Below are 12,790 nucleotides of genomic sequence, written 5' to 3' on the forward strand. Positions count from 1 at the left end.
TAAAAGAAGAAACCATCTCTAAATCATTGGATCCATCAATGTTATGTGGAGAAGCTCTATCTGAGGCACACAAGTACTTTTGTAGTCTTTCTTTTCATTTGTACAACCACATACCTATATCTCAAAATAAAAGAAGAAACCATCTCTAAATCATTGGGTCCATAAATGTTATGCAGTGCCTGATAACCACAAAATTAAATCACATATCGTTTGCAAACTTGAGATGTATACATGTATAGGGTTGTGACACTTGCATGGTCAACCTTGACCAACCTGGACCAGCCCCAATAACATTTGCATGGCTGATTGCCGGCCATGGCCAACCTTGGTAGGCCTTGGACAATTCAAACTTGAGCCAAACTTGATCAGCCCACTACCACCCAAAATACTAACCTTGGCAAAGCTTGTCCATCTGAGACCAATGGCACCACCTAGTGGCAGCCTTTGCGACTGGGCTGGCAGAGCCAGTCCTACGAATTCAGGCAGCACTACCAACCTTGGTAGGCCTTGGACAATTCAAACTTGAGCCACTTGATCAGCCCACTACCACCCAAAATACTAACCTTGGCAAAGCTTCTCCATCTGAGACCAATGGCACCACCTAGTGGCAGCCTTTGCGACTGGGCTGGCAGAGCCGGTCCTACGAATTCAGGCAGCACTACACTTTCTGAGCTGATTCAAATTTACTGCTGGGGGTCTATGCATGCAACCGGGTCTTTCCCGCTGGCGTATGCATTCCATAATTGTGGTAGATACCCATCCATCAACCAGCCAGCCTGCAAACTGCCCCCACTCTGAAAGTATTGCACATCTTCACAAGGGAAAGAGAATAGTTGCACTTTAAGTAATGAACATTGTAAGCAGGATACTTTGGAAAACCAGCAGTTCACCCCTTCCCAGCCATCCCTCCTCCCAAGTGACCTACGAAACAGCCGAGGCCTTGCGGCCGCCTTTCCATTTCATTGAACCCCCGTAGGCTGCCTCGACAGCCAAGGAAGTTCCTTTAGAGCTGCCCATAGACCCCCTCCGTGCCTTTCCTCTTTCCATCCCTTCCTTTTCCCCCCTTTTCTGTGTCCCCCAGTGTGTCCGTTTCTTTTGCCCTCCTCTTCTCTTCAAGCAAGCAACTGAAGGTCTTTATTTGCTAAGGGTCTTATTTCCAAGAGGTGACCACTTGTTCTAGATAGAGAAATACACATAGCAGCGCCCTAGACATACTCAGTCATATAGGACAAACAACAAGGGCAAAAAGCTATAGTTTCTCTTCTTCGTCAAGTAGTGGCAGGGCACACTATTCGCCTTACCTCCACATGACGACAGGTTCAAAATTGGGTCAAAGCAAGCTTACATCTAGGACATCACTATGTATGGGAGGGGGGTCTTTCTTACTCCAGCTTAGCTCCCTAGACTCCACTCGAGAACTAGGGGAACAGAGCCCCAGTTTGTCTTGGAATCCATATGGTTTTCTTCATCCCTTTGTACAATGATTTCATGATGGATGAGATGGAAATGATACAACACACATAGTGGTATCCCATTACACTCCACTTCCCAAGCCTCCCAAAGGAATAGAGCTTTACTTCGTCCTCTGTCATGGGTTGTTTCGGCACTATCCTCGAGACCTTGACGACAACAACTTCGATACTTTCAAATGAACCAAAGGTGCCTTTATATATATATATTTATTTATTTATTTATTTATGGGCTACTTGGCCAGGGCTTGCCCACATTTCACGAACCACCCTCCCTCTCGCCCTCTGGTGCCTAAAAAACCTTTAGCGCAAGTTCCCATTTGGGTGACACAGCCTCCCAAGTTGCAAACCCCTTGGTTCGCCCCATCAAAGGGGATTGGAACTAGAGTGGAGATAGAGCAAGCCAACAGCCAGAAGACAGGCCCATTGGAGGTAGCAGTTGGGGATGGGACCTTAGCTAGAGGGCCTCTCCACAGGGAGTACAATTGGAACTACAACAACCAGAGGGTTCAACTTCCTTATAGAGGGGGGAGTTCTTTGGTCTTCCACCAAAGATGGTAACACAGGACATAGGTCAAGTTCCAAGGCTCAAATTTCTTACCAGAGATCCCTCCCTCCTTCCATCTCTCCTTTGCCTCTACCTCCACCTTCTTCACCTCCATGAACCTCGTAGCTTGACCCTCCTACTAACTTCTATTGGCAATAGAGTATATCTCCCACACACCTTACGCACTCAAACTCCAAGGATCTCACATGAAATAGTGAAACTGCAGTACAACTTCTGCGCGTACATCCCACATGAACAATTGAACAAAATGTTTTATATATTAAGAAAAACCGACAGTAGACGGAGCCTCACCCCTTCAAGTTTGTTGGCCTCACAAGGTTCGTATACTAAGGACCCTAAAATCCGACTCAGCTAAGGGACTGTAAAGCCTATACCAGGACTATACCAAGACTCTAGCCAACTTTCCAAGCCTGGTGACTTCTCAATAGGATCGCTTGGCGACTCTCATGCATGTAGAAGAAGCAAGCACATATGTACAAGCTTGAGACAAAAAGAGGGAGTTTTAACGGCCTTCCATGCAATTATGTAGGAGCTAGCCACTGAGAGACTTCATTGCCACATTATACACCACCACATATGGATCTCGTGCACACAGCTATCACACCAAAGGACCGATCACCCACGAATACTTGCATGGGCCAATCGTGTTGAGTTATCCACCACAGAGCTTTATCACCATCCAATAAACATTGGGAGATTCAAGTCCTCCCCATGAGGGACATTCTCTAATACCTTCCCCTCCCTCCTTCAACTACTTCCACTCCCTCCCGAAAGTGTTGCTCAGCTTATCGACTCAAACGGGCTCCTTTAGTTAGATCTTGATCCCATCTTACACATTGCTACAGATTTTTATGCATCCCTCCTTTCAGCAAATCGTAGCATGCCTGCCAAAGATGATACGACATGTAGACTATGGCAGGATATTCCCGCTTTGGTAAAACTAGATATGAGAGCTTCACTTGATGCACCTTTCACCAATCTAGAATTTAGGACTGCACTACTTTTCTTTTCCAAGGGCAAGTGCCCGGGCTCTAATGGGTTGACACCCACATTTTTTATTGCTTTCTAGGATATAATTGGGGACCAAGTTACCTCAGCCCTACACAGCTCCAGTATTATACCTGATTCATCTATAGAGAGTCTAATTCATCTTATCTTGAAAAGGGGTTTGCAGGAATTTAATTTCTCAATGGAAGCTAATTACTCTCTTGGGCACCTTTTAGCATCTTTGATAATATATTTCATTTCAGGAGGCTTCACATTGGGCTATGCAAAGTGGCCAAAGGCTGCCATTCTACTCTTGGATTTTGAAAAAGCTTACGATATAGTAGATTAAGGTTTTCTGGAGGGGCCTCTTCACTGCTTTGGAATTTTAGATGCTTGGATAAGAGGGGTTTCCTCCTTGTACAGATCAGCCCACAGCCATGCACTTATTGGAGATGGGAGGGGAGAGAGATTTCAGATTTCCAGATCAGTTTTCCCAGGATGGCCTCTTGCCCCTTTCCTATACTTAGTTGTGGCTGAATCAATGAGCATGTTTTGGATATCTCAGGAGGATGTTATTGGACTGAGACTTCGCCTGAGACAGGATGAGGAGCTCTTAGATAGTGAGTTGGCTGATGATACTACTGTTTTTTAAAATGCCACTCCACAGAACCTCACTTCTTTCAAGGTAAGCTCCGATTTATTTTGTTTGGCAACAGGTTCACATATTAATGGGAATGAGTCCAATGGCTTTTGGATTAATGACCAAGACACTCCAAGTTAGGGGATGATTCGATTTTACTTGCATTCAAAGGGGTGTTTATGTCAGATATTTGGGCTGCTAGATAGTATGGGCATCTCTCCTTCCCAGCAATTTGCCCCAGTGTTGGAGAGTATCACAAGGAAACTCCTTTTTGGGATCTTAGCCAAACTTGACCTGGCTTCTAGGGTGGTGGTGGTCAACCAAGTGCCACTGGCCACGGCATGGTTTGTTTGGCCTTGCTCGTGTCATTATAGATATTGCATCACTTAGCTCAAAAGGCCTATAAGGAATTTTCTTTGAAGTGGTCAAGATGGTTCAACAGACACCAGAGCCAAGGTGGCTTGAGAGACCTTGATCCTACCCACGTGTGAAGGAGGTCTCAATATATAGATCCAGACTGTAGAGCAGAAGCTTTACTATGCAAGATTGTGGTCAGAGGACGCTTGCCACGACTTGGAAGAACTTCTTCATTAGATGCATATAGTCTTGCTCTTCTATCGGTGGAGATTGGATGAATAGTACCAAGTGGATATTTACCTGAGTCCATCTCAAGGCTCCTTCCTCCCATATTATGGCTGCTATCTTGAAAGCTTGGGCCAGCTTCAAGAGTACTCTTCAAAGAGTTTCCCCTTCATCTCAGGAAGAGATAGATAGGTAGCCTATCATATGGAATGGCAGTATACTTATGATTATGGCAGATCACTCAGCAATTCTCAATATATGCAGTGATCTAGTTGGGAAGAGAGGTCCTACTCCTTTGTGGGTTCTTGGAAGGCCTTCAAAAGCCTTCCAAATGATCACTGACTCTAGTTAGTAAGGCACCTCAAAGGAAGAGAAGGGAGAATCCCACAGATTAATGTAGCCATACCTTTAGATTGGGTTCTTTTGGGTGACAAGTCTCATTCTCGGGATTTATTTATTTTTCCAAAAAGATTACTACATTAAGTATGAATGACAACTGCAAGAGCAAACTCTAATGCGGGAGTACATCCTGCCATGCATGAGGGGGAAAAAAACCAGCTTAAAAAGAGCTAACAAAAATCCAAGGTGGAGGATGAAAATGCCACCTCAACCTTATGGAGGCTCGGAGAAGAAAGGAGATTCTCTCCAAACTCTGGAAAAAGCATCTCTCCTGGCTGTAGCTGCTCTGGAGGATCCCTGCATGGTCGCCTAGATAGCCATCAGTGTGTGTATAGTATCAGTCCATATACTAGCCATAGACTGGGAAGGGTGAACCTGGGAACCCTCCGTACATGCAGGGGTCTTCACGGGCAACCTCTACTAGGAGGCCTGTTTTCTTCAAGGAGTGGAGCAGCTGCCCGTTCTTTTTCTCACAGTCTACCACAGAGTTTAAGTGACACTTTCAGCCTCAACCTTGCATTTTTTCTAGCTCTCTTATAGGAGTTTAATTCTGCCCTATTAGAGTATGCCTCGCATAGTATACTTTTCCCTTGAGCTTTGCTCTCGGAATTTCTTTCATACTTAATAGGAGTCTTTTCTTTGTAAATATATGTATGATTGATCCAATAAGCAGGCTTGCTATATTGCTTGTAGGAAAACATTGTTTTTAAAGTATGTACACTTACATCACAGGAATTCTAAAGTGAATTAAGAGAAATGAAAGTGGACTTAAAAGTAAGTTTTAGAGAGAACTTTTTGACAACTTGGATATAGACTTGACTTTTTTTCACCAATCCACCTGCCTACATGAAACAATAAACAAAGGTATGCCCATGACAATCAATAAGTTTGGCAAATACGTTAGAAAATGTAGAGGTAGGTTGCTTGCTTATGGCCAATACTACTCCACAGCGGAAGATGCAAGTTGAGATTAAGGCATGTATGTGCTTTACTTAAATGTAAGAGGGCAATCCATGTAGGCCATTCTATGGGCTATCCATAGATGCTACCTATTCCTTGGCATGTGCCTTGTAGGCCTAGTTATAGGTTTGGTCATATTGGCTCCCTCTTGAGCCTCCATTCAATGTAGCAGCATTTTCAATACAGCAGCTCGTTTTTGGCTCTCTCCCACTCATTTTTTAGCTTTCCATTGATTGCCATAGCCAACAGTGGTATTAGAGCAGGTCAAGGATCCACACCACAACCATTTCCAGATTGCCCAAGCGGTTGGTGACCTGTTCCAGCCTCATTTTGGCTCATTTCCTTGCTGGTCGGCACATTTCCCAAGGCATTGGTGCCTGCTGCAGCTATCCGAGGCAGATTCCAGCCCTTCCATCGCCGGAAAATCTTCTCCAGAGCTCCTCCAGCATAGGCGACTGCTCTTCTCTACATCTCTTGTTGTTTTCGGCCATGTTCCAGCATTTTGGAGCTGCTCCTGCTACCCCCAAGCTGTTTCAAGGCCTACAGCAGCCCCAAATCAGCACCTTTTCACACATGTGAACTGCATCAGCTTTTGAAGCACCTGAAGGAGCCGCCTTTGTGATTTCGGTCCTGCTGCTGCAGTTTGGAGCACCTACACCAGTCGACTTTGACATTAGGGCACTGCTGCTGCTGTTCTGAACACTTTTAGCCACTGATTTTGGAGTTTGGAGCTCGTTGTTGCTGTTTGGAGGCCTTTTTTGAAGCTCTCTTACCCTCATTTTCTGTTCTAACACCTCGGGCTACAAGTTTCTTACACATCGCAGCTGTTGCAATCAATTTGAGGTGTTTTCTCACTTGTGGGAGCATTTATTCTTGCTGAAACATCATATTTCAGCTTCTCACAGCCCTCTCATTTGCCATTTGCTGTCCCTTTCACTTCTCCTACAAGGTTGATCATTTGTGCTCGCATTTGGAGCTCTTTCTTTGCTGCATTTTTGGGTCTACATCATTTGCAGGTACCCCTTGTGACAGCCACACATTTGCAATGAAAAGCTTTGAAGCTTGTGCATAAATTTGGCCCTTCTCTCATTTGCTTTGCCAAATTGATGCCTTTGCCTTGCATTTTGGCACTATGGCTAGCAGCAAAGATTATCTTTTAGGGATGCTTGGGGCTGATGACAAGCTTGATAGCACCAATTACCCCATGTGGTCATACATGATGGGGCATGTTTTGGTTGCCAAGAATCTATGGCACATTGTTTCAGGTTTTGAGGCTAGACCTACATGTAATGTAGCTGCTAGTGCTCCACCTTCTACCTCTCGTACTACTTCAGGTGATGGTTCTAATGCTTCTTCTAAAGCAGCTGCATCTATTACTACATGTACTTTGCCTCCTACACAAGAGCAGATTCAGCGGGATGGTCATGATGCCAAAGCACATGCCTTGATTGCTCTTTCAGTCAAAAGGGTTATTATCCCTCATATCCGGTCTTGCAAGACAGCTAAGCAAGCATGGGATCAACTTGCATCCTTATATCAGGTGCGGAATGAGGCAAGGGTTGCCTATCCCCGCAAGCAGTTGAAGGACTTGAAGCTTGAAGAGGGTGGTAACATGAATGCCTATCTTACTAATGTGAAGGATTTGAAAGAGCGATTGGCCAATATTGATGTCATTATGCCTAATTCTCAGCTTGTTTCTAATACCCTTGATGGGTTGCCTAATTCTTATCAGGACTTTGCTACTACATTGAGGTTGGTTGCAGGTGGCAATGCCAACCATTATTCTTTTGACCAGCTGGTTGCTCTTCTCCTTCAAGAGGAGCAAAGTCGTGCAAATCGCAATGCTTCTATGGCCAGTGATCAAGCCTTCGCTGCCCAACATAAAAACAAAGGCAAAGGCAAGGTTTCAGCTAGTAAACCCCCTCATTCACATGCTGATCATTCTCAGGTGCCTCTTCTTCGGTAGATAACCAAAAAAAGAAGAGATGTAACTATTGCAGGAAACTTGGGCATGATATTTTTGAATGCAAGAAGCGGATTGCATCTGAAAAGGAGTCTGGTCTTGCAGTATTTGGTTCTCCAAGTGCAGAAGATCGACATGAGTCAACTAATTTTGCACAAGCCCAGCATTGGGCTTTCTTGGTTACATGTCAGTATAATCCTGATGTTCATGATGCCTGCATGGCAGTTTCAGATGTCCATGATGCATGGTTCTCTACCAACCCATACACTAAGTGGGTTTATAAAATTAAACGGAAAGCTGATGGTTCAATGGACTGTTACAAAGCCCGTCTTGTTGCTAAGGACTGTGCTCAGCAGCAAGGCATTGACTTTGAGGAGACTTTTGCTCCCACTTCTAGGATCACAACTATTCGCATTGTTATTGCCTTTGCTGCCCACTTTCATTGGGAGGTACACCAGCTTGATATCAAGACAGCTTTCTCTCATGGGCATTTGCAGGAAGAGGTCTATGTTTCCCAACCTCCTAGCTTTGAGGTTGAAGGTTCTACAAGCAAGGTATGCCACTTAAAGAAAGCCCTCTATAGATTGAAGCAAGCACCTCAGGCTTGGTATTCTCGGATACATGCTCATTTGCTCATACTTGGCTTTCTGAACAGCCCCACAAAGGCTACTCTTTATATGCGCACGAGTGGGACAGATTTGCTAATTTTAGTCCTTTATGTGGATGACATGCTTGATTTGCAGAAGACATTTGCTATGTCTGATCTTGGTCTTTTACACTACTATCTGGGCATCCAATTTGCTAGCAGTGAGGGGAGCATTTTGATGTCACAATCCAAGTATATTGGACATCTTTTGCAGCGTTTTCAGTTTGAGGATTGCAAGCCAGTATCCACACCATTAGAGCCTGGTTTTCATTTCTCTTCTGAGGATGGCAGCAGTGCATGTGATGTCACTCTCTATCAGCAAGCAGTTGGTTTTTTTATTTACTTATGCCATACGAGACCTGATCTACAGTATGATGTCTCACAGTTGAGCAAATATATGCACAACCCCTCTACACACCATTGGCATGCCGTGAAGCGTGTCTTCAGATATCTCAAAGGCACTCAGCATTTAGGCCTTCTTTTATGGGGTTGATGCTTCTTGTCATGCATGGATTCACTGATAGTGATTGGGCTGGTTGTTCGCACACTCATGTGTCACATAGTGGCAGCTGTTTCATGCTTGGTACTTCATGCATTTCTTGGTTTAGCAAGAAGCAGAGTACAGTTGCTACTTCTAGCTGTGAAGCTGAGTACAGAGCAGCTTTTACAGCTACAATGGAGTGTGTTTGGCTTTAGAAGTTACTTGCAGATCTCTATGCATGTCAGACTGCTCCTACCGTCATCTTCATTGATAGTCAGAGTGCTTTGGCTGTTGCATGGAATCTTGTTTTCCATGCTCGCACAAAGCATATTGAGGTTCACTATCACTATGTCAGAGAGAGATTATCAGCAGGAGATATTCAGTTGTCTTATGTTCCCACTGAAGACAACTTGGCAGATCTTTTTACGAAGGCTCTACCTCGACCTAAGTTTGAGGCCTTTCGGCAAGCTTTACACTTAGTTCCTTTTGTGACTTGATCTGTTGTACTCTATACAGTCATAGGTTGCTATATCCCTACAAGATGAACTGTGCAACCATGACATTAGATACAGGTATCTTGAGCCATGTCCAGGGTACTTCAGCCCATACCATGGAGGGGAGTTTGTAGGCCATTCTATGGGCTATCCATCCTTTGTATGTGCCTTGTAGGCCTAGTTATAGTCAGTTAGGACTATTGGTACAGTTAGTACATGTACCACCTATGTCAGTTAGGACACTTAGTCCAATTAGGGCATTTAGCCTTAGGGTTTTGTCATATTGGCTCCCTCTTGAGCCTCCATTCATTGTAGCAGCATTTTCAATACAGCAGCTCGTTTTTGGCTTTCTCCCACTCATTTCTAAGCTTCCAGTGATTGCCATAGCCAAAAATCCAGATCAGATGTATAGCCAAAAACAGAAAGATATATAGATTATTCATGAGTACAAAGACTTGTTCACATATGAACCAACACCTCTGGAAACAACCCCTGAGGTAAGGTACCAAAATCAGTTGTGTTTTGCTGCCCCCTCTGTAGGAAACTATTCCGCTCTGCCATGAGCCTCTGTCGTAAGCTACAGTAGCTCCTCAAGGCTGAGCACTCTTGCAAAAGTTCTGCTCCATTGCTCTTTGTTGATGGATGCTTCCTCTGCAGATCCTTATGCTCTCCTACTGGATGTAGGTTTGTACCAAGGTCCACTCTGAATCTGCTCTGTGTTTGCTCCATCCTGACCTCTTTGCTGCCCTGGAATGGAGCCTAAAGAGTGTAGTCCTTGAATGACTTTGGCCCCCTACATGGGGTCCTTTATATAGAGGTAACCCATGAAATGGGCCACCTGGCCCTCTACCATAGTTACATTGAAACCCCTGCCCTTTTTTCCCTGAAACACTGTTCAGAAACATTTCCAGACAGAAACAGCATTTCTGTATAGGATGTCTCCTTGCAAGCCACATGGGAGTGAGGGGTGATGGGTTCTTGGATGTCCACCAAGGCATGAGGTTTTTTGCCAGGCTTGGCCTGCAGGTGTATTTTACACTTTACGGATAGAGGCATCCGTTGGTTTTATAGTCTCCCACCCTACTTGTTGGCCCTTGTTTCTGAGATTCCCTAGCCAGTGAGCTCGGTACTCTAGAAGCCGTCTGGACAACAACCTGCACTTTTTTTACTTTCTTCCACAATCTGCGCCATAGGGATGGCTGATTTGTATGGTTGGCTTTGTTTCAAGCATTAATAGAAGGTCCTTTTCTTCAGAAAAAAGAATATTATAAGCGAATTGTTTATTATCTCATATTGTGATTTTTCTTAAGAGGACGATCAGTCATGAGACATTAGTACTCCCTTGTAAATAAAGCATCCCATGTGATGTTCTATATGATTATACAACAATGAAACATCAAAAGATTGACCCTTCACAAAGGTGGAAGAGTGTGATAGTCACGCGTTGGACTCAATATGAGAGTCAACCTTGTGGACAAAGTGTTGGAATGGTCACCTCCCAATGTGTAAGCCCCCATATGAGAAGAGCAGAGGGGGGGGGGGGGACTAGGCAGAAAAGATAAGGGAGGGGGCTGCCACATGGGCAGCACCTCGCAGGAAAAGGACAGCCATAAGGGGCTGCCACATGGGCAGCACATGAGCTGTCATATGGGCAACACAGCAGCCTGTAACAGGCGCTTTAAGGGCTGTCTGTATGGGCTGGAACAGGCCCTGAATAGAGGCGGACAGGTGGTGCTGATACCAGCAAGGGTGTGCAGACCCGGGACAGGTGGCGCAACTGTACGGAGCAGGGTACGAGGCTGTACGGGGCTGGATGAGGCCTGTTGGAGCAGGGTACGGGGCTGGATGAGGCCTGTTGGAGCAGCAAAGGAGGCTGCCATGAGGCAGGGACCTGCCTTTATATAGGCTGGGCCCTTGCCTTGATTGGAAGGCCAAAGGCCTAGAAGAGTGGGCCCAAAAGGCCCCAGTTTGTAAGCCCTAATAGGGCTGGACCAGCCAGACTGGTCAGCCAGTCTGGTCGGCCAGTCTGGTGCAGGCTGGTAGGTTTTTGCCAGCCCCCTTGGGACCTATAAAAGGAGAGGCATTTGGCCTCATAACATATCACTTGGAGCAGCAATTGGGGAGCAGACAGCAGCAGCAGCAAGCCCACCCTTGGACCTACACACAAGAGGAGGAGGCTGATATAGGGCTGCAGACTGAGCTCAAGGTGCTGCCCACCTAGGCTGGCTTCCGGACAGCAAGGTGGAAGGGATCTAGACAGAGAGTCTACACTTGCTCGAGGTGGAGCACACGGGCTCAGAGATCTAGAAGTGCTTCACATTTAGTGGGAGAACCTTTTGGTATTGTATCCTGTCCTACTTTGTGGACGGACGGAAATATAAAGAGTTGCTTCTATATTTGTTTCTGAGCATTGTCTATTTAGTGGCTTTCACATCTATGCACATAAGAAGTTTGTGATTCCACACCCCACAAGCACACTGTGTGAGCTCCTAGGCATTACTATCAGTCTTCCGCTGTGTGTACCCTCTGTTGGGTCAATTTCTAACAGAAAGGCATTTAGGTATGATAGACAAAGTGTAAAGTTCATGTCCATATAGGAATATAGGATAGGAATATAGGATAATACAGACAAACACCCTCCAACATTTATTCCAAGGGTATCTCCTGATGCCAAAGCTGTGGAGGAGGACTCACACTCGTAACACAGCTTCCGAAGCTAAGCGCTTCTCTCCCAACCAACCATAGTTTTCCACTCTATAAAGATCGCAAGGTCTAGAAATCCACGACAAAATAAGAGATCGTTTGTCGCTTCAACGATGTTTTTTGAAGACAGACGGCAGACATTAGTTAGTCGGTGACAAGTTATGGAACATTAAAATCCATCTATAAACCCCTTCTCCGGTTTCAAAGGGAAAATCTACAGTCAAGAGATACAGTGCATTCGCAATGATAAGTATAAATCCGTGTGTCGCCTGTTTTACGAAAAATGTCGTGCAGTCCCATCTCCTCACCTCACTGGTACCCCTCGGACGCCACCGCGTTCCCAAGGAGAGCAGAACACTAGTGGAAGATCTCCACTTACAGTTGAAGAGCTTCTAGGAACCTGTCGTGTTCCTGTTCGGTCCAGCTTTCCCGAGACTTGGTGATGGTGTAGGGCTTCCGGATCTTCCTGAAGCCGTCCTCAGAAGCATTAGCAGCGCTGATACCGGGATCCGGGAAGGCAGGCAGCGTCATTCCGAGAACGAGGGGATTCATGAAAGGAAGGACGGGTAACTTCGCAGATCGGAAGGTTGCAGTGATCAAAACGAGCGATAGCAATCCCAACAAGAAATGAGTAAAGTTCTGTGCTGTGGACAGGGACGATGACGTGTCACCCTGTGGATTTTCCGGGCTTCTAAAATCCTTATTTTAGATTTGCTCATGGCCAGCTGGCCGCACAGGCGTTTGCTTGCCTGCCACGTGGACCACTTTCTGCGCCTGATCTGGCCACGTGGCACATGGCTCACGTGCGTTTTTGTTCTCTGTTTTAACCTTAAAAATCAAGGAGTAAGTGTTTTTTTAATGGGTTGCACGCTCTCCATTAGGGGTAGGGAAAAGGCTC

At 45.4% G+C, this 12,790-nt stretch overlaps 1 protein-coding gene across 3 annotated transcripts in view; it reads right to left on the bottom strand.

Annotated features, from left to right (window-relative positions):
* Positions 1-12,561, bottom strand: part of LOC147885435 (protein REVEILLE 6-like) — a 75,108-nt gene extending 62,547 nt beyond the window's left edge. Inside the window, exon 1 of one of the 3 annotated variants that reach the window (XM_087396747.1) lies at positions 12,272-12,561. In XM_087396747.1, the coding sequence (XP_087252873.1) occupies positions 12,272-12,444 (173 nt within the window). In that variant the 5' untranslated portion in view covers positions 12,445-12,561. The remainder of the gene's footprint in view (positions 1-12,271) is intronic. The other 2 variants (XM_087396744.1, XM_087396746.1) reach the window with 2 other exon arrangements.
* Positions 12,562-12,790: the final 229 nt, after the last annotated feature.

Source organism: Dipteris shenzhenensis, chromosome 25 (genome assembly GCF_047967505.1).
Source record: "Dipteris shenzhenensis isolate YYH24624 ecotype China chromosome 25, Dip_SZ_1.0, whole genome shotgun sequence".
NCBI classification, from domain to species: Eukaryota; Viridiplantae; Streptophyta; class Polypodiopsida; order Gleicheniales; family Dipteridaceae; genus Dipteris; species Dipteris shenzhenensis.